The sequence below is a fragment of the Anser cygnoides genome, chromosome 14 (genome assembly GCF_040182565.1).
Source record: "Anser cygnoides isolate HZ-2024a breed goose chromosome 14, Taihu_goose_T2T_genome, whole genome shotgun sequence".
Classification (NCBI taxonomy): Eukaryota; Metazoa; Chordata; class Aves; order Anseriformes; family Anatidae; genus Anser; species Anser cygnoides.
Genome location: NC_089886.1, coordinates 6,005,084 through 6,025,868, shown reverse-complemented (window position 1 = coordinate 6,025,868; position 20,785 = coordinate 6,005,084). Strand labels below are relative to the sequence as shown.

General features: G+C 55.4%; 1 protein-coding gene across 3 annotated transcripts in view; it reads left to right on the top strand.

The window, feature by feature from the left end:
* PDGFRB (platelet derived growth factor receptor beta) overlaps nucleotides 1–19,621 on the top strand; it is a 28,549-nt gene extending 8,928 nt beyond the window's left edge. For 2 of the 3 annotated variants that reach the window (XM_048057114.2, XM_066977308.1), the window contains 23 exons: nucleotides 918–970; nucleotides 1,805–1,882; nucleotides 2,844–3,140; nucleotides 3,405–3,674; nucleotides 3,936–4,063; nucleotides 4,381–4,555; nucleotides 5,093–5,285; nucleotides 5,477–5,592; nucleotides 6,129–6,255; nucleotides 6,390–6,601; nucleotides 7,410–7,504; nucleotides 7,795–7,927; nucleotides 8,320–8,424; nucleotides 8,532–8,642; nucleotides 8,939–9,092; nucleotides 9,984–10,150; nucleotides 10,404–10,522; nucleotides 11,405–11,527; nucleotides 12,953–13,064; nucleotides 13,366–13,465; nucleotides 13,580–13,685; nucleotides 14,178–14,416; nucleotides 14,644–19,621. In XM_048057114.2, the coding sequence (XP_047913071.2) occupies nucleotides 1,834–1,882; nucleotides 2,844–3,140; nucleotides 3,405–3,674; nucleotides 3,936–4,063; nucleotides 4,381–4,555; nucleotides 5,093–5,285; nucleotides 5,477–5,592; nucleotides 6,129–6,255; nucleotides 6,390–6,601; nucleotides 7,410–7,504; nucleotides 7,795–7,927; nucleotides 8,320–8,424; nucleotides 8,532–8,642; nucleotides 8,939–9,092; nucleotides 9,984–10,150; nucleotides 10,404–10,522; nucleotides 11,405–11,527; nucleotides 12,953–13,064; nucleotides 13,366–13,465; nucleotides 13,580–13,685; nucleotides 14,178–14,416; nucleotides 14,644–14,794 (3,282 nt within the window). In that variant the 5' untranslated portion in view covers nucleotides 918–970; nucleotides 1,805–1,833 and the 3' untranslated portion in view covers nucleotides 14,795–19,621. Of the gene's footprint in view, nucleotides 1–917; nucleotides 971–1,804; nucleotides 1,883–2,843; nucleotides 3,141–3,404; nucleotides 3,675–3,935; nucleotides 4,064–4,380; nucleotides 4,556–5,092; nucleotides 5,286–5,476; nucleotides 5,593–6,128; nucleotides 6,256–6,389; nucleotides 6,602–7,409; nucleotides 7,505–7,794; nucleotides 7,928–8,319; nucleotides 8,425–8,531; nucleotides 8,643–8,938; nucleotides 9,093–9,983; nucleotides 10,151–10,403; nucleotides 10,523–11,404; nucleotides 11,528–12,952; nucleotides 13,065–13,365; nucleotides 13,466–13,579; nucleotides 13,686–14,177; nucleotides 14,417–14,643 lie in introns of those variants that run through there. The other variant, XM_013175967.3, reaches the window with a different exon arrangement.
* The last annotated feature ends 1,164 nt before the right edge of the window (nucleotides 19,622–20,785 follow it).

Below are 20,785 nucleotides of genomic sequence, written 5' to 3'. Positions count from 1 at the left end.
AAAGAAAGGTCTGGCCGGCTGCTAGGCAGGCTCTGCACGCTTCCTGCGGGACGGGCTGAGCCTCTCACCCAGCCAGAGCAGACAAACAAGGGAGAGGTCGCTGCTATTCGCGAGACGTTGCCACCCTCCCGCTCTGCTCGGGAAGCATCTCCAAGAGAAAAGCTTTTCTGCAAAAACCAGCAGTTTTATTAAAACCAGCTACGAATGCCGGGGAAGCAGCCAGAGGCAGCAGGCGGAGGCTGCGGGGCTCTCGGTGCTTGTTGTAATGCTTCGGAGTGGGGTGAGACCTCTCCACGGGGGCAGAGGGAGCCTACAGCAGGGCCAGTGGCCACAACCAAGGCACTGGACAAGATCCAAGCACGAGCTTGGGAAGACCTCAGCCGTGGGCAGGCAGAGATTTGGGGGGTGGACGCAGCCTGGCTCGTGCATGCAGGCAGGGAGGGCTGAAAGGAGACGGTGCCAGTTGTTCTTACAACCTTGACCATTGAATAATGGATGAATGACATATCTCTGTCAAGAAGAATTGGGAAACAAAGCTGATTGTTCTTGTGGCAGTGCCTTGGGGCACCAGGGAGATTAGGTTGTCCGTCCTCCTGGCCTCTCCTGCAGGTCAGTGCTCTCCAAGGGCGGGTGCAGAGCTCCGTTCATTTACAGCCTGAATTTCTCCTCAGTCCTTTTATCCCATCTGCCCCCAGCTCCTTCCCGTAAGTGCTCTCATCCCCTCCAGCAAACACAGAATTGAGGACTCACAGAGGGGTTTTATGGAGAGGGAAGCCGCTGAGTAAGCTGGAGACCTGCGAGGGTTTGCTGGTAGTTCGGGCTTTTTGTTTTTTTTCTTTTTCTTTTTTTGAGCCAAACCGAGAGAATAATAAAAACATCTGACAAGTGCGCGTCATTTAAGAACCATTTCCTCCCAGCATCGAGCAGACAGAGACACCACTTCAGGGCCAGGAGGCAGCAGAGCCACTCGGTAAGGGACGGTGCCTGGGGCCGGGTCAAAGCCCCGATTGCCACCAGCCCTGGGCATGCAGCTCCCAGGAGCTTCACCTCGGGGTCTGCCTTGGGAGCAGGTCCAAGACGCCCATTTTCCCAGGTTCAGGAGCACTGAACCCCGGCTTTGGCTCTGGGGTCCCCACTGCTCTCCCCGAGGGTCAGCTCGCCCGCAGCTGGCCCAGTCTCAGAGCGCCCTGAGCCCAGCCCGTCACCCCATAACATCAGGGACAGACCCCAGTGCTCCCAGCAGCCTCTTCTGGGCTGCTGGTTGGCACCAGGGAGGGTTTGACATGCTCTGTGGAAAGGACTTTGGGAGAAATGTCGATAAAAGGGACTTCTGGATGAAAATACTCCCTTAAAATACGTATTTGGAAAAGTGAAATACGAGAGATTTTTTATTTTATTTTATTTATTTATTTTTTTCTTTGGTCTTGCTTTGTTTTGTTGAAAGAAGCAGAAAATGTGGGAGGACGGCAGGGGGGATCTGTTTTCTAGCAAGCTTTATCTCCCTGGGACTGAGGGGAAGAAAGGCAAGCGGCCGAGCAGAGGGAGGCAGAGAGGCAGGGCTGTGCGGCGGGGGAGAGGCGTTTCAAGCGACGCTGAGCAAGGGCTGACACCACCCCGGCAGCCTCCAGCTCAAGCCCTGTTTGCTGGCAGGGGATGCTTTATATCCGCTCCCTCAGTAGATCCAGGGCAAGGGGAACTGGGTCACCACAAGGAAGGAAAGGCTGAAAATTGGGGAGAGAGACAGGGGGCGGAAAGGGGACCCCGGCCCCACAGTGCTGCGCTCATCCTGTATTGGTCTTGGCAGGATTCGGCCGCCGGGCCGTGGAGCCCACCATGCTGTGCCCCTCTCTGAAGGCTTCGCTGCGGCTCCTCATCCTCACCGGTGAGTGGTGCGGGTGGGGACGTGTGTGCAGGATTGGGCCCTGCCTGGGGATGCTGCCCCGGGATGCTCCCAGCGCTGGGGTGATGGGGAGGAGGTGGGTTATGGCACGGGGAGACACGGGGTGCTCAGCATGCACACCCTAAGGACCTGCATCCACTGGCTCCTGCTGACCCAGTCCTACAGAGGGGTGGACACCTAACGCTAACTTGACCCTAACCCTAACCCCGACCCTGACCCTGACCCTAAGCCCACCCCTGGGGAGCACATTCCCTTTCCCAGCCCCACCGGGACATCTGGGCGAAACGAGGAGGCCAGGAGAGACCTGGGCAGCCATTCAGGAAGACCTCGGCTGCTCTATTGCTTCCATAGGATTTCCTGCAAGGCTTTGCTTTCAGTCCTTTTTCACTTTCCATCAGACTGACATTGTTTCAGCCCGGACTGTGTCACATCTGACACCGTCCCTGCGGAGAGGCAGCCAGCGGAGCAGGGAAGTGCCTCACCTCCTGCTCTCCCCACTAAATTCACTCTCTGAGCTCCTGAAGGTGCACCTGGGACCTTCCTCTGCCCAACAGACAGGCTCATTTTGGGGACAGTAGCACTGCTGTCTATACTGTCAGCTCCCCAGGCCATCGAGACCAGCTCATAGGATGCATAAAAGCTAAGAATTTGAGCAAACATTTGGGGTATGTCTAGATCATCCCCACTTGCAGCCCTGTCCTCACCAAGGATGCCCCTTGGGGTGGTCAGCAGCAGTCTGAAGGGTGTCCCACCAAGGTCTGCGTTGGCAGGACTTTCCCGAGGACAGCAGGTGTCTGTCAGTGGCTACACCAAGGAGGACAGATCCAGGAAGATCCCTTTTAAGACACTAAAGCCAAACACACGGGCATGACGATGTGAGCTAGCGTGGCTCTCCTTGGGTTTGAGAGGAGCCCAGCGTGATCTCACCTGGCTCCTCTCCCAGGTCTGCTGGAGGTAACGACGGGAGGCAGCGGGCTGCGCATCGAACCCGAAAATGCCGAGCTTATCCTTAGCCTCCACAGCACCTTCTCCCTCATGTGCTACGGGGACGGCGCGCTGGTCTGGGAGTGGGACGGGCAGCCTCTCACCGCCTCGCTGGAGCAGAGGGACGGGGCCTTCGTCAGCAACCTCACCCTCAGGAACGTGACGGGCCGTCACACCGGGGAGTACGCCTGCACCTACAGCCCCGACCAGGCTCCAGAGCAAGCGGAGAGGAAAGCCATTTACATCTACGTGCCGGGTAGGGGACAGCACATCCTCAGCTCTGCATTTCCCTGGGGTTTAGTGACCAGGAGGAAGAGGGGTTTGAATTATGGCTTTGTCTCCAAGCACCCGACCTCCCCACATCCTTTCCCCCATTGCAGGAGAGCCCCCATGGCAGGCCACCAGGCTTTGGCACGGCTCTGATGGGCCATGCCATGGGGGAGGCCCCTGTGTCCCACGCTGGGGCCAGCAGGGAGGACTCAGGCAGCTTGCTGCAACCGGTGTGCTCTCCCTCCCACAGATCCCTCCCTAGCCTTTCTCCCCCCAACCACCTCTGAAGAGCTCTTCATCTTCATCACGGGCTACAAAGAGGCCGTCATCCCATGCCGTGTGACCGACCCGCACCTGCAGGTCACCCTCTATGAGAAGAAAGTGGAGAACCCCATTCCAGCTGCTTATGACCCGCAGCAGGGCTTCAAGGGCTTCTTTGAGGACAAGACCTACTACTGCCAGACAATCGTGGACGACCAGGAGGTGGATTCAGACACCTTCTATGTCTACAGGATCCAGGGTGAGCTGCCCTTAATCTTGGCATACCTGTGTCTCTGCTGTGGCTTTTCCTTCAAACCAACAGGGGTGGGACAGAAAAGCTGCCCCCGTCTCTCCTTATTCCTGATCAATTTGGAGGCTGAATTACAGAATGTGATTTCTCCCATCTCCATTACAGAGCAAGTGTCGTCCCTCAGGGAAGAGACTTTCCAGTGAACCAATGGACTGGGTGCCCACTCACCTACTTACTAACGTTTATTCCTTTCTTTGGCCCTCCCCACAGTCTCATCTGTGAACGTCTCCATCAGCGCAGTGCAGACCGTGGTGCGTCAGGGAGAAAACGTTACCCTGATGTGCACCGTGAGCGGCAACGAGCTGGTCAACTTCAACTGGGATTATCCCCGCAAGCAGGTACGTGCGACACCCCCGGCTTTTGCCCAGGTGTCTCACAGCCATCACCCATCAGTACCCCAGAAAAGCTCGGGAAGCTTCATCCCGTGGCAGAAGCTGTGCGATGCTGCTGCCCTTCAGGGAGGCTCGATGGGGAGACCCTTGATGAAGGCTGCCTGTCTCAGTGGCTTCTGAGGGGTGTATGTTCCCTGTCCCCACTGCAGCCAGAGCAGGGTCCTCTCCCCCTTCTCCTGCCTCCTCGTGAGCCCGGCTCTGTAGCTCTGATGGCACAGCACGCTCTTGACTTCCCAGACGGTATCTCCTGTCCCCGTCTGCAGGCAGGGAAGGCTGTGGAGCCAGTGACCGACTTCCTGCCGGGATCCTCCCACGATATCCGCTCCATCCTCATCATCCAGAACGCAGAGCTGGAGGACAGCGGGACCTACGTCTGCAACGTCTCTGAGGGCTACCATGAGAAAACAGATCGGAAAGACATCACGGTCCAAGTGATCGGTGCGTCGCTGCCCGTGCGCTCAGAGCCAGCACACGGCGGGGGCGTCCTGCCAAGCTGTCCCGGGACGGCACCCTCTGCTCTCCTCTGCCCTCTGTCCTTACTAACCACGGCAAAAAGCCAGCCCTCACCACACGGCATCCCACATCTTGGCTTCAAAACATCCCAGCCCCCCCGCCACAGCTTTTGGGATCCTTTAATACACCTGAGGGCGTGGGTGAGAGCTCTTCTGCACTGTGCCTATGAGCTGTTAGGTCCAGTTGTCACCTCCCATCTGCACCTGTGCTCCTTTCCTGTGAGTTGAGGGAACCTGCTCCATCTCTACAGGACAACAGCCTTTTCTTTCCATGTTACCTGCCTGTGAGCTCCCACCTACGCTCTCTTTCAGCACAGGATTGAGACCTTGAGGGATGGACCTGGAGCTGCTCCATCATTTCTGGATGCTCAGGGTGTTTTGTCCCAGATCCGTGCTTGTCCATAGGGGTGGAGAGGGGGCTGCGTCTCTCCCTGAAGCCTGTATTCTTCTCGCCCCTTCTCAGAGCGTGGCTTTGTGAAGTTCCACACCCAGCTGGCCAGCACAGTGTACGCAGAGGTCCACAAGAGCCACACCATCCAGGTGGACGTGGAGGCCTACCCACAGCCAAGCATCACGTGGCTGAAGAACAACAAGGCGTTGACCATGGAGAGCAGCAGCGAGTTCACCATCACCAACAGGAACCTGTCAGAAACCAGGTGAGGGCCCAACACTCCTCACCAGGGAGCAGGGAGGGGATAATTTACAAAACAAGCTAGGTGGACATGGGGTGGTGGGTGAACATTGGCCTTTCTGTGGGTGGATTTTGTGCAGTCAGGTGGGAGCTGGTCCCCTCCAAGCGTTGTCAGCCCCCGGGTGCCTTTCTACACTCATTACGTGTCTTCTCCAGGTACCAGACATCCCTGGTCCTGGTGCGGGTGAAGCAGGAAGAAGGAGGATTTTACACCATCCGGGCTGCCAACGAGGACGATGTGCAGGAGCTGTCCTTCCATCTGCAGATAAATGGTGAGGATGTGCGCACAGGCATGGGGCCGAGGAGTGTGGGGGCAGGCCCAGGGGATGGCTCCATCCTTCCCTGCAGGATTCTCAGGCTGAAGCTTTTACACCTGTCACTACAGCTTCAGCGTGGTTTGGGTCAAAAGAGAGCATTAAAGTAAGAAGCATGCTCACTTGAAATCTCTCTCACTGGGTCTCAGAGCAAGGGGGACGGGGAGGCAGTGTAGACACCAGCAGCTTGGCCTTCAAGCATTGTCCCGGGGCAGTAGCTGCAGGTGTGACAGATGAAGGAGTGTCCGGAACTCCCCTCTGTGGTCCCCCCTGCTCTCCAAGCAAGCTAGATGGGGGCACGTCTCCTCCGTGACCACCACAAACCTTTCTCTTATTGCTGTTAGATTTCAAAAGTGAAACAATTTCTGTGATGAGTCCTACCTCACTGTCCCATCTGCCCTGGGCCACGCTAGGGATCCAGGGGGAATCAAGTTCCCTTTCTAATCTGCATTCAGAATGGAGGATTAATTCCCACCAGTGTCTCTTGGTTCCAGTGCCAGCCAAAGTGGTGGATCTCAAGGAGAACAGCAGTGCCACCAGTGGGGAGCAGACCGTAACGTGCTCTGCTGAAGGGATGCCCCAGCCAGAGATCAGCTGGTCCACCTGCAGCGACATCAAATGGTAAGTGGGCAGACAGAGCCCATGGGAACTGCAATGATCTCGCATTTATTAAAATAATTGATTATTTTGTTGCATCCCATGGTGGTGCATGGGTCCGGCTGCCTCTTAGGTGCCTTTATCCTCCACCGGCCCAGGTGCAGCACCAAGGGGCAGCCCACCCGGCTGCTGGGGAACAACTCGGCAGAGATCAGCCTGCAGACCAACGCCACGTACCACACGGAGCTGCAGGTGTACCGCGTGAACAGCACCCTGCAGCTGCACAGGGTGGACGAGCCCCTGCTCCTGAGATGCACTGTGCAAAACTTCCTGGGCACCAACTCCCAGGACATCACCCTGGTCCCGCACGGTGAGCACGGCGGGAGGTGGTCGAGCTGGAGGTGGGGAGATGGGTTGTCCTATCCTGGAGGTGCTGGGAGCCAACACCATCCTCTGACAGCCCTCAGAGGCAGGAAGCCTGCCCCAAAGCCTGAAGTTTCTGCCCAAAATGAAGCCTCCTTTGAGCTGAGCAGGAAAGGCTGCCCCAGGAGGAGCCTGTGGCCCCCATGTCCACTGGCCATGGTCATTCTCCTCCCACCACTGAGCAGAGCCATCCCTCCAGGGAGGCAAGAACACCTGAGCAGGTCCCCAGTGTCTTGTTATTAGCCCGAGGGTCACTAGATGGTGCCACGGACCCAAACATCCACGCGCTGTCCCAGCTACGAGAATGGTCTGAGGCCAGATCTGGAGCTGCCAGCTCTCCCCTGGGGCAAACAAGCCCCTGGGCTCCTTACACCCTCCTTTGGTCAAACCTCTCCCAAGGCAGCAAGCCCTTCACCAGGCTGTAGCATCCCATCGCCCCATTTTCCCCGGGGTGCTGGAAGGTCTGCCCAGGAGGAGAGGACAGGACTGTCCCCAGTCAGACTCCAGCCCACCCAGAGGAGAGCTCAGGCTGGGCATGTGGATCCGATTTAAGGTCCGTGATGTACCATCAGCCCTCATCACCCCTCAGGGTCAATGTCTGTGGGGGAAATGTGTAGCAGGAGGGGGACGGTGGCTAAAGGAGGGAAGGGGAAGGATGCAGGGAGCCCCCTGTGCTGCTGCTCCCTTTCCCCAGTGTGCCCAGACCATGCAGGGGTGGAGGAGTCTGACTGCTGTCCCTGTGGTTATCGTTGTAGCCCTGCCATTCAAAGTGGTCATCATCTCCGTCATCCTGGCCTTGCTGGTCCTCACCGTCATCTCCCTGATCATCCTGATCGTCCTGTGGCAGAAGGTAAAAGGGGGGTGTTTGCAGGCTGCTCTGGTGGTACCCCCATGCCAGGGTGGATGGCAAGAGCAAAACTGTGAGCTCCTGCTGGCATGCGCCTGATGATGTCCCACCCATGCCAGAGATCATGGGCCTCCCTTGGCCTCCACAACTCATGCCGTCTGTAGGCTAGGCAGGGCAGACAGCAACGGCTGCAGGGAGAAAAGACTCCCTGACAAAGACCATCCACACCCCCTATTCCCTCCCTGACCCCCCAGCCTCTCAGATCTCCCTTGCTTCTCTGCTCCCCTCTCCAGAAACCTCGTTACGAAATCCGCTGGAAGGTGATCGAGTCAGTCAGCTCCGATGGGCACGAGTACATCTACGTGGATCCCATGCAACTCCCCTATGACTCCAGCTGGGAGGTGCCCAGGGACAAGCTGGTGTTAGGTAAAGGCTCTGCGGGCCCCGCTGGGCTCCCGGCAGTCTGGGGTCAATGGGTCTGGGTTTGGGATCTCCAGAAGAGACACCTAGGCTGGGCATTGCAGTCCCTGGAGATATGATGTGGTCCTGGGGCAGAGGGTCCATCTGGGGCCACCGTGGGAAGCCAGCTGCTCCCTTTGGCAGGAGGCTTCGGGTGATTCCTGGCTGTCCTTCCCTGCGGTTGGCAGCTCCTTCCTTTCCCGGCCTCACCACCAAACGCCATTACCCTCCACCACAGCCATGCCCACCATGGCTGGTGCCGTTTCAGACCAGGGACCTGCCTTTTCCACGGCCCTCTCCTGTCCTCACCTCTCCCCGGGGATCACCACCAACCTTGTCTCCTCGCTGTCCCTCTGCAGGACGCACCCTCGGCTCCGGCGCCTTCGGACGCGTGGTGGAGGCGACAGCCCACGGCCTGAGCCACTCGCAGTCCACCATGAAGGTGGCGGTGAAAATGCTCAAGTGTGAGTTCCCCCCGCCGCCCCTGTCCCCCCGTCCCAACGCTGCGGGGCCGAAAGGTGCCCGCCAGCTCCCTCCCGGCCCCGCCGCTCACCCCGGCTCTGCCCAACAGCCACGGCCCGCAGCAGCGAGAAGCAGGCCCTCATGTCCGAGCTGAAGATCATGAGCCACCTGGGGCCTCACCTCAACATCGTCAACCTGCTGGGGGCCTGCACCAAAGGGGGTAAGTGAGCACGGGGGAGAACTGTCCGCAGAGAGAATGATTCCTGATTTCTGGTTCAAAATGGCTCGTCCTTCCCCTAGGAAAGCCTTGTGGGGCTCTGAAGCCTCTCTTTCCAACCTGCTTGGAACAGAAGGCATGTTTCTGTTAACCCCCACCTACCTTCCCAGACTAAATCCCACATTTCAAAAACACTCGGTACCAGAGAAATAGCTTTACCCCATGGCCCTGACCAGACATCCTGCAACCTCGTAATGTCCCCGAGGGACAAAATTCGTCAGGGTGCTGTCTCCCCCCAGGGCCCATCTACATCATCACCGAGTACTGCCGCTACGGGGACCTGGTGGACTACCTGCACCGCAACAAGCACACCTTCCTGCAGGCCTACGGCGACAAGGCCCGCCGGGAGACCGAGGCGTACGGGAACACCGCCAAGGAGGACCATGTGCACAGGTGCCTGGAAAGCTCTGCTCTCCTCCTCCCCGCTGCCTGCCCCATCTTAGCCCCCACGGACAAGTGGGGCTGGTGCTGGCAGGCAGGATACCTGCATTTCCTCCAGACCAGTAAATAAGGGCTGCCCCAGCACAGGAGCACGGTTGCCCACCCTGTTACACTGAGCCCAAACCAGCCACCTCCAAACGGCTCCTGGCAGGCAGGGATTTAGCAGAGGCAATCTGTGTGTCCTGGAGGCTGTTTGCTAGCGCACACGCCGGCTGCTCCATGCCAGTTGGGAATATTCCCTGGCACCGTTGACTTTACTAGCATAGCCATATCTTCGCAGTGAGTACAGAGAAGGGTTTCCCAGCCATGTCTTAGCCCTTGGAGATCCCAGCTGTGCATTTTCAGGGCAGGTTGTATTGCTACTGTGCCTAAGGGAGAAGTGCTAGAAGGAGTGTGGTTGCACAAGAGGTGCTAAGAGGAAAGGGAAACAGTCCTTCGTCCGGTCACCAGCTGTAAGAGGTGCGGGAACATCAGTGCAGAGAAAGGTTCCCATGGGAAGTTAGAAAGCAGCATTTCCTTCCAGCAGGCCAAAACAATTGTGGAGTAGAGCAGTGTCAGGACACCAGCACAGCTGCCCCCTGTGCTTTCTGCTTGAAGGCAGACGAGATCTCCATAAGCACAAAGCGCTGCGTCCCGAGACCCAAGGGGCTTCCTCTTGGGAGGAGGTCCCCAGTGCCATTTGAGCATCTCTGCATGCATGACACAGAGCTCCCTTCCCTGCTGCGGGACATTTCAGAGCTGGGGATGAGGGTTCAGGAATCACAGTTCTTCAGATCATTTCCCCGATCCCCTGCATCTCTTCCTGCCCCCTGAGTCTGAACAGCCTCTTTTCTCCCCCTCCAGTCACCTCTCCTTGTCTGTCGAGAGCGATGGGGGCTACATGGACATGAGCAAGGATGACTCCCTGGATTATGTGCCCATGTCCGACATGAAGGGAGAAGTCAAGTATGCTGACATCGAGTCCTCTAACTACGGCACCCCGTATGAGCTGGACAGCTATTCCCCTTCAGGTAACAGCTCAGTTGCGAGAGCAAGAGGAGCTTGGGCTGCTGGATGCCTGTGCTTGCAGAGCTGGGTGGGCCACATTGCAAAGTCACCTCTGGGACAAGTCCTGCAGTGGTGGCAGATGCCTCATGGCAGGAGCCCCTGGCTCTGTCCCTTTGTCAGCAGAGGCAGAACAGCCCCCATAGGGCTGGGTCCTTACCAGCGTCAGTCCGTGAGTGTGCCAATTAACACCAACATACGTCTCTGCTTGTCCTCCAGCTCCCGAAAGGACAGACCGGGTGACACTGATAAACGAGTCTCCGCTCCTCAGCTACATGGACTTGGTGGGCTTCAGCTTCCAGGTGGCCAACGGGATGGAGTTCCTGGCTTCCAAAAACGTACGTATGCAGGCCGGTGCCTGTGGCGGTGGAGGCGAGGAATGCTCTGCTGTGCCTGTGGTCAGCTCCAGCTTACCGTCCCCCTGTCCATGCTGACCTCCTCAAGGGAGAAGTAGCCATGCAGCTGAAGAGCCTCTGACCACTTCTCTTTGGAAGTACAGCCCTGGGGATCTGTGACAGCTAACCCTGACACAGACTGAGCTTCAGGCCTCCAATTCCCTGACTCTGATCTCCTCCAAGCCCCACGCAGCTCAGCAGTGACGTTATATCATCCCCCTCTGCTGGGATGGCCAGACCCAAACAGCAGTGGCCTCCCTGTCCTAAGGCAGAAGCCACTTCAGAGCAGAACTGCAGCTCCCCATGGACACCCCTATTGCACCACATGCTCTAAGCCCCCCAGACCTCATCAGAAGTGCTTGTCCAGTGGAAATTAAGCCACCAAAGAGGATCAGGCTCTGGGGGCTTCCTAAGATCTGGCTTAGCCCAGGGCAGGCAGTAATATAGGCTCTCCATGTGAAACAACACAGAGGGTAGGAATAAGAGACAGGGTGGGGATGGCATGAATGACGTGTTGAGGGAAATTCCTGGCTCTTTGCCTACAGCCAGGCAGTATGATCCCCAAAAGTGCTTGGTCGGTGCTCACCCATGGAGCACAGAATAGGAGCTCCCAGCTTCCCACAGTCACTCTTTGCAGTGGTGTAATATCTAGTGGCCAAAGTTAGTGGCTTTGCACCATTGTTGTTTCCAGAGGCAGAGGAGATACCTCCAGTGATGTGAGGTGACTCCTGCCCCTGCAGCCACAGAAATGGGCTAGTGCTGGAGCTGGGCTGCTCCCCTGGGCTGTCTGGGTGCCCCTTGCAGTGACAGTGCCTCCCCCTGCAGTGTGTGCATCGCGACCTGGCTGCCAGGAACGTCCTCATCTGTGAGGGGAAGCTGGTGAAGATCTGCGACTTTGGCCTGGCGAGGGACATCATGAGGGATTCCAACTACATCTCCAAAGGCAGTGTGAGTACTGAGAGCCGTGAAATCCGGGGCTCTGGGGCTGGTACCATGTACACACCCCCTCTGTGAGCCCCTGTCTGTTGTGCCCAGGAGCAGTGCCAGGGCAGCACTCCCAGCTGATGGTGTTAACCATCAACAGCCACCCGTCCTGCAGCCAATGTGCTCTGCACACTGTGGAATAGCAGGACTGCATGCCCTTATCACCAGGCTCTTACAGGAGAACCTGGGCAGCAGCAGCAAAACTAGGGACTGTGCCCTGTACAGCCCACCACTGGCAGTGGGGCTGTATCCCTTCCCTGCCTGGTGCTGAGCCCGGTCCTGAGCTGCAGGCAGGAGAAGCGCAAGGTTAGGCAGCTTGACGGTGGTGCAGTGAGTCACTGGCCACTCTGGAAGAGGTTCACGGACTTCTGCTCTAACCACTAGACCACAGGGTAAGAGGAAGTGTTTTCCTGCGAGCAGCTACTTTCCAGAAAGATATCTCCAATCTTTCGAGGCAGAAGAGGATGAGGCTGATTTTGAGCTTCCCCAGAACCTCCCCTGTGCTTTCAACAACAGCGTGTCCTCTCCAGAGCTGGGCACCCAGGAGCATGCAACCCCAAGCAAAGTAGGCCATGTAATTGGCCCTGTTTGGCAGACAGGAAAACTGAGACTTGGGGAGCTGAGAGTGGTGCCAGGCCCCTCAAACCCCATTCTTTATCTACTCAATGAACCACTCAGCTTCTTGCCTGCTTTGTCCCATTTGCATGGGACGGCAGCCAAGTGCTGAGCGTTTTGGCCAGGAGGCCTTCCTGAAGAGGGGCTTGGGTTTTGCAGTCCAGCCTTGGCATAGCTGCTTTTCCTTCCAAAATGGGAAATGAAACTGGGCCCCTTTGCAATCCTTCCTGGAGATTATTTTGGTATTCATTGTGCAAGCAAATCCCTGGAACAGCAGAGCCAGTGCTGCACACAAGCTGGTCAAGTGAGGCTCCTTCTAGTGCATCACTGAGATTAAGAACAGGAAAAGCTGGAGCTTCAGCTCTTTCCTCGTCATCCCACAGCCCTCTCCAGCCTGGTCTCAGGTTTCCAAAGTCTAGATAGGCCTGGACTCCCTTTGGGAGCACTGTGGTCATGTTGTGCAAATCAGTGAACTTATCCCAAGGACTGGGGAGCAGAGATGCACGCCACAACAGCTCATTATGTCAGACAGGCTGTTGGCCGTGATGGTAATGGATGTAGCACACTTATTTTTCCCTCCTGCCTGCTGGGTTCATCCTGTGCTAAGAAAGAGAGAACTGGTCCCTCCAAGAAGTGGCTGACAGCAGATGTCTTGGGCTGACGGGCAGCTCCCAGGGGTCTCCTCTGCTTGTAAACTGAGTGTCAGACTCTCCCCTGTTGAAACAAGTGCTGTAGATGCAGCTGACTCTCTTCTTAATCCATTTTTCCTCTCAGACCTTCTTGCCCCTTAAGTGGATGGCCCCAGAGAGCATCTTCAACAACCTCTACACCACCCTGAGTGATGTGTGGTCCTTTGGGATTCTCCTCTGGGAGATATTCACTCTAGGTAAGTGTCCTGGAGACCCTGATGGTGTCCTTAGGAATGGTAACACGTTAGCAGGATCCCTTCCCAAACCGAGAGGGTAGAAATCCATCCTAATCTTCTAATCCCCAAGCACTCTAAACCCTACCAGAATCACTTTATTCAGTATCTCATTTTTTCCCATGCTGACATTGCTGTTTGGAAGTGAAATGAAACAGGAAAGGTAAAGAAAATAAAAAAGAAAACCTTGGTGTGAAACGCATGCTGGTACGGTGGGCGGCAGGTTTTGCGCCAGTCTGATTCCCCGCTCTCCCTTTACACCCAGGAGGGACTCCATACCCCGAACTGCCCATGAATGAACAGTTCTACAACGCCATCAAACGTGGCTATCGGATGTCCAAGCCCACCCATGCCTCCGATGAAATGTAAGTGCTACCTCTGTGCATTTGCCCTGGGCCTGCCCTGCACAAAGGACAGGAGCATCTCTGCCTCTGGTTTGCTGCTAAGCCACCAGCGTGCCTGTTCTTCCCTCCTGTTAGCTACGATATCATGCAGAAGTGCTGGGAGGAGAAGTTTGAGATCAGACCGTCCTTCTCACAGCTGGTGGTGCTCATGGGGAACCTCTTGGTGGATTGCTACAGGAAGGTACGTTCAAGGGCCCTGCGCTGGGGGGACAGAGCAGGTCAGTGCTCTGTGGAGGATGCTGCCTTGGTTAGGTCACTTGCTTAGGGTTTGGAGACCATAATTAGTGATTAGTAGGGGCTGTGCCAGAGGATTTTGCTCTGATTTGGGCCGCGTTAGTTTGAGCAGCAAATGGAGGTGCTTTGGGCATCCCGGGGACGTTGCTGAGACAACTGCCATCGCCAGACCGGCAGCTGGTATCTCAGCAACTGCGGAAATCAGGGCTGGCAGGAGACCAGAAAGCTGCCTCCGACTGATATTTTGGAGCTGCAGAGTTGTGCTACTGATCTCTCATTTAGGAAACGTTCATGAAATGTCTGTGCTGGAGTCAGGGTAGCTGAACTCTGCTAGATTTAGAAGAAGCCTAGCAGCCAGGGAAGGCAAACACAATGCCGGTGCCCTTTCTCCACTCACAAAACCTTCCCATCTTTTTGTTAACCTGCCCTGCGAGAGCAGAGGTACCAGCAGGTGGATGAAGAATTCATGAAGAGCGACCACCCTGCTGTTGTCCGCACAAGACCCACGATCCCCGGGCTGAACAACACCAGGCTCACTCCCAGCTCCCCCACCAGCAGCATCCTCTACACGGCCGTGCACCAGAACGGGGGCGAGAACGACTATATCATCCCTCTTCCTGACCCCAAGCCCGAGGCGGTCTGCGACCTCCCTCAGGAGGCCTCCATCAGCTGCGCCAGGTAAAAAAGTCACTTCTGAATGCTGTCGCTTCCCAGGATTGCCCCAGACTGAAAAAGGAGGGCTTAAGAGCAAATGGGGATGCCCCACTGAAGGACAGACCTGGGGTGGGTTCACCAGGAGAGAAGGAGGGCTGTGTCACCCCCATCTGAGGTGTTGTGAACCTGCGTGAGCCCCCAGGGATGGAGGTGAACCAGAGGGCCTCATTTCTCTTCTCATCTCCCTGCAGCTCTATGCTGAACGAAGCCAACACATCGTCTACGATATCCTGTGACAGCCCCCTGGGCACCCAGCAGGACGAGGAGCAGGGATCCGACCCGCAGCTGGGCTGCCAGGAGCCGACCACGGGGCACCACGAGGTGGAGGAGAGCTTCCTCTAGCCAGAGCTGGGCTGGTGGCACCCCCACGGCTGACCCAGACGTCGCAGAGAGCCACACTTTGCGCTTTTTCATCGGGACATCCCCGCCTGTCCCAGCCTTCCTCCCTCCCTCCTATCTCCCGGAGCTGGGTGGGAGATTAGAGACATTTCCCCCATTGCCGTCCCCTTCCCTCCTTACAAAGAGGTGGCTCAGCGCCAGCAACCTCGGGATCACTGCCACATCCTCCTCGGCGATCACACCGCTGCAGGAGGGAGACATCTCACAGACCAATATCTTCTTTTCAAGTGGAAGGCGTGGGCCGGATCTCCGCGAGAGCCACCACTTTCTGCATTGCTAAGAGGATGCTCCAGCCCCTTCCCCCTCCCTGCTCTTTAGATGGCAATGGGTTTCAGCTCCTCTGCACCAGCACTTCTCTGACAGTCTCAGCGCCAGCCGCACTGTGGTTCTGTGAAAAGCCACCGGGACAGACGATTTCCTTGGAGCCCTTTGCTGGGGTGTAGAGGAGCCGCAATACCCAACTGCAGCTGCTGGGGATCAAGAACACGCGGGATGGGTTCTCCTCCAAGCACAGCCAAGGCCTGGACAGACCAGGCAGCGTCTCGGAGACACCGAGTCACCGTCTTCCTAACCTTCCTAACCTCTCCTATGGAGGACGGAGCATGGCAAGCACTGCAGGTACCCGTGGCTCTCTGGCACACTCTGAGCCCTTCTGTGCCCAGCCAGGAGCCCCAGGGGCACGCCAGGAACCCAGCACGCTCTCACAATGACTCTGTTGTAGTAGCGAAGAGGGCGGTCCGGTGGTGGTGTTGTCTGTGTAGACACTAAGCTGATTATTCTCCGCTGAAGATTTAAAGGGAACAAATATATTAATCCACTAGCCAGGGCCAGTATAAGGAAGCGATATGGCTATTCATTAATCTTCCACTGCCACTAAGCCCAGCTCATCTGCTGGGAAATTTTATAACCCTGTCAGCTGCAAAATTTTTATGCCTTACCTTTGGGAAACAAGATCTCCCTTGTGATAGACTGTTCACCCAAACGCCGTCCTTCTCAGGACGGCAGGTCTCACCAGTCCCTCCCGAGTCGTAGCAAGACCACGGGGAGCAATAAGGATGCCAGAACACCAGCCCAGGGACATCACAGAAGACAGAGAGTCTGGGAAGCCGTTTGGCCATGGCTGTAGCATGTCTCACGCCCTGCCACTCTGGGGGGCCAGGCACCACCATCAGCAGCTTGCCAGGGCTGTGGGTGAAGTGTCGTGGGGAGCCGAGCAGAGCAAGAGGAATCGGGGAGGATTCCTCTCCCTTGGGAAATGTTCTGAAGGGCAGAGACCTTCCTCCTGCTTCTCTCCTCCTTCCTTGCTTCTCACAGGCAGGCTCAGGACCTTTTGTGCTCTCAGCTGGTACTTGATGGAGGAGACTCAAAGCAGGAGGAACACCGGGCTTTTGAAATCAGTTGTGAACCCCACCTCTGTGGAGATGAAAGCTAGACCCCAGAAACTACTGCTCTAACACCAGAGAAACTAGCAGTTGGTTTTTTGTTTTTTGTTTTTTGTTTTTTGTTTTTTTTCCCAAAAGGAGAAGTTTTGCCTTGCACAGAGCTCTGTCTGCATCATGTCCCCAATCCCGTTAACCCCTTTGCTGCCCTACTCATGCATATTTCTCCGTGCACCCTACAAATCCTACACAGGCAGGTTTAAAAATTCAATCAGCATCTTTTGGATTTCATCCACCTCAGAGCCACTGAGTTTTGTTTTTTTTTTTTTTTAATCTGAAACTTCTGCCAAAAAAAAAAGAAAAAAACAACCAGCAAAACAGCTTCTGTCTTAAGTTGTCTATCATTGCAATGCTGTCATTTATGCAACTAAAAGAGGAGCAGATATTTCATGGGCTGATGTCCTTGTTAAAATGTGAACATAAGAAATAGCACTTTTATTGGCAGCTGGTGGAGCATATTTTCAGCCCTCATGGTCAGACTCCCCATCATCTGTAGGAAACACGCTGTGAATGACAACTGTTTTTCCATGCTAGTTCCTCCTGCTTGTAATGAAGGAGCCATCTTCTGTGGTTCAAGAAATGATCCTAACTGCGGAGAAGCAGTAAGTTGTGAGACCCTCGGGGTCAGACCACTCTGTTTTTCTGACATGTAAGGTGCTTGGTAGGATGCCTGTAGCTGCAACTTGAGCCCATAGGGTGGCACATCGGTTCATCCTGATAGCCCCTGTCTGCACCAGCTCCATTTTTAATTTGTCCTTCTCTGCCAAGGATGACCAGAAGTATCCAGTACTCCAGTAAGGTCAAGTCTAGACCTCACAGAGGGCATTAATACATTCTGGTCTGTACTGGATTTGTGTTGCTCTGGATAATGCTGGCCTTTTCCCAGCCACAACATACTGGTAGTTTGGAGTCATCCTCTGACCAACCTTAGCACCTAGTTCTTTCTACTCTTCCAGCATTTCTAACCAAGATACTCCCTGCTGTTCCAGACATTGGGTCATCCAGCACATTTCATTAAGAAACTGTTATTTTCTGGGCTGGACTGACTAATAAAAATATTAAATATTTTTGGCATCAAGAGCAACCCTAGAGAGCTACTTTTACTACCTCCGTCCAGCCCAAAGATTTCCCCATCAATTAACTCCTTGTTGCCCTTCATTTGGCTATTCATTTATTCACTTCACAAATCTTATAATAACTCCATCTTGTACAGCTGAATTATTAATTTCCCACTATCAAACACTATTCCACAGTCCTGAAAGAGGAGAACTATTTCTTCTCCCTGGTGGGGGAGCTCAGGTATCCTGTCCTATTAGCTGGGCATTAGCTACACTTGGTTCCCCTTTGCGTTTTATCCCATGGGTATGTTTATCCCAATTATTCTTCACATCAAAACTTGTTCTGGCTGCCGACGGGGTCAGATTCGTCTTCCTTCTCAAAACAGGTACGCCAGTCCCTTTGCGTATGGTACTGTTCTGCACTCCGGAGAGGTGTGACCAAATATTTGCCCTTGGGCCTGGCATTGCAAGGGCCGGCTCCTGCACTTTGCGGTACTTCCCCACCCTTAATCGACTATTCCCACCACCCTGCCAACACGTTATGCTAAACACCCCTGCAGCCCAAGCCGGGCAAACTCTCCTCAAAGACAGGGTTTAGGAAGGCTGAGGCTTACAGCAGCCCCCAAGCAAGCTCAGCCCCCACAGGGACGGATGCGGCCCCCATCCCCTCTCTCTGTGTCCGATATTCCAGTCCTGGCAAGGGCCAGCAGAAACGGTTTTCTCTTCTGGGCCCAGCAGTTTTGCAGCCACGGTTTCTCCGGTGAGATTCTGAAGGGAACCAGCCCCTCTGGGTTTTTAGTTTTGATAATCAGTATTTTTTGTTTGGGTGTGTTTTCGTGTTTAGAGGTGGACCCAAACTGAGTGCCCCCCAAAGGGACACATGCCACAGCTTGGGCCCACCTCTAGTGCAATATCTTTTATCTGTAGATTATATTTTACTCTGCAGCTGTTACATCGTTATCAGCACCAGTATATGCATAATCCTACTGCCAGTCACTATTTCATACGTACCTACGTGTATCCCAGAAACTAAAGCGACACTCTGGTGTCTTTCTGTGTTTAAGATGCTTCTCAGATCGATGCGTGTGCAGGTTTTCAACCTTTTGTCCTTCTCAGTTTGAACGTGTTGCTATTTTTCTAAGTGAGAGTGTCCCGTTTAGTGTTTGTTTGTGTTTCGTTATGAAATCTAGAGCACAGCGGACTTTACTTGTAACTAAATTGTCTCTGTTCACCTGTCAAGGGGACTGCGGTGGAGCCCCGTGGGGCGTGCAGGCAGAAGCGCAGTGCAGATGTGCGGCCGGGGGAAGTCAGCCAGAAGCCAGAAATGGCTCTTCCCCTTCTTCCCTGCCAGGGCTCCGGGCTGGGGCAGGCAGCACCACTCAGCAGGGTACTGGGCAGTGGATTTGGGCTGCGGGGAAGCCCGAGGTCTGCCTGTGTAGAGCTGGGCGGACCTGCACAAGGGGCTTTCTCAGACATCTCCGTCTGGGGGCTTTTTTCTAAAATGGCATGTCAGCTAACGTGCTAAGGAGGCAAGCCCCATGCTCCCACCTGCAGGTGCGAGGAAGGGCTCTGGCCAGGCTCGGTGCTTGGCTCCGGTCCCAGCAGCAGTGTGGCCACTTGGCCGTGCACAGCACAGGACATCCAGGCACCCCCGGCAGGCCAGCTGTCGCTCCAAGGCCAGATTTCATGGGTCTGTACATGGGGTGCTGGGCTCCCAAGCATAGCTCCCACCTTTCCCTCGGTGCTGAAGTCTCTGGAACGTGCAAAGATGGATCCAGATGGCTTTAGCAAAGGCAGGGACCTGCTCCAGTTTAGCCCCAGTGGCTCTCAGAGATGGGACTTGCAGGGGTGGGAGGAGGCAGGGAAGGTTGTGCTGGGAGGTCTGCAGCGTCCCATCGTTCCTGTCCTGTCCTCCTTCACGGATGGCACTGGAACAGTAAAGACCTGCAAAGCTTGCCCAGAGCATGCCCTCTGCCATCTCCCCCTCCTGCAGTGCTGGCTGGCTGGCATCACACTGTTACTCTGCAGCATCTCTGAACTAAAACAGCTCCTGCCTCCACTGCCTGTCAGAAACCACCCTGAGGGCAAGGGAAAAAACAGAGTTCGGACTAAGGTACCAAAGAGTTAACATTTTCCTAGGTTTACAGATGTATTTGTAGGACTTGTACTATGTCACTTCTATAGCCATGAGATATTATTTTTATGCTGTAAACTTTTACAAATACATTTTTAAAGAAAGAGTTTAAAAATAAAGATGTTTTTCTTTTTGGAAAGTGCCATCTTCTCCTTTTTTTTTTTTTTTTTTTTTTTTTTTTGTGCTGCTGCTACCTGCTCCTGCTCAGATGGGGTTGGGAATACAGCTTAGCCACGTTGTGGGTGAAAGCTAAGCATATTAATACGTTGTGCATGACCCCAGTGCTTAGCAAACGCCAAGCTGGGAGCCAGGCAGAGAGAAGCACAGCAAGACAGCAGCTGAGCCCAGAGATGTGGTAAGGAAAAGGGGCTTCGACATGTCAGGGGCTGCACACATGCCAGGGGCTGCTCCAGCATTCTGGTAACTGGCCAGCCTGTGGGTCTTGCTGCCATGGAAGGAAGTGAGTAGAGGGAAGGACACGAGGAACAGGCCCCATCTGCATCCCCAGTGCCTGAGGTTTGGGCCAGCAGTCCCCAGCAAGGGCTCACCATGCTCCATTGCTGGGTCCGTGCTCAGATCAGGGGATGGACAAGGGAGGTGCCAGACTGAACAGTGCTGGGTGGGGGACACCACACTGCCCGTGAAATTTCCACATAATTTAATAACTCAGGGCAGTGAGAGACAGTGGCTAGCAGTGGGGCAGGGCACCGGCAGGCTCTCCTCCAAGCTGGGTTCTCCTCCCAACTTTCTGCGATGAGGAATTAGCTGATACCCTTTAAAGATGCATTAGCACTCCCTCAGGTCCCCGCATTCCCCTGCTTTCCTCCTGCCCCCTCCACCTTCCCCCAGTCACCTCCCCGAGACTGCTGCGGTCCCCAGCCCCACGGGAGACAGGCATCTCCTGAGTCCGTCCCAAAGTTTTGTCCTCTCTGTGGCTCCACTCAAACTGCTTCTCCCCAGCAGGACCCCAAGCTGCTGAGCAGAGCTGCTTGCAGCCAGCTCTGACTTACACGTGTGGAAAGGCTGGGGCTGATGCACAGAGGGGATTTTGAGGTTCAAATAAGATGACTTTGACCTTGTTTTCAGGCTGCATGGTGTTGCCACAGTGCATGTCCCCAGTGGCGGCAGTCATGCTTCCCTCAGCTCCTGGACACCCTTTGCTCACCCAAAGACCCAGGGCATCAGCTGGAGCAGGAGGCACGTCCAAGCCCCAGCAAGGCTCCCCTTGCTGACACAGCCCATCCTGGGCTCCCGGCTCTGCTTGGTTTGCCAGAGAGGAGGTGTGCAGACTGCCTGACCAGCT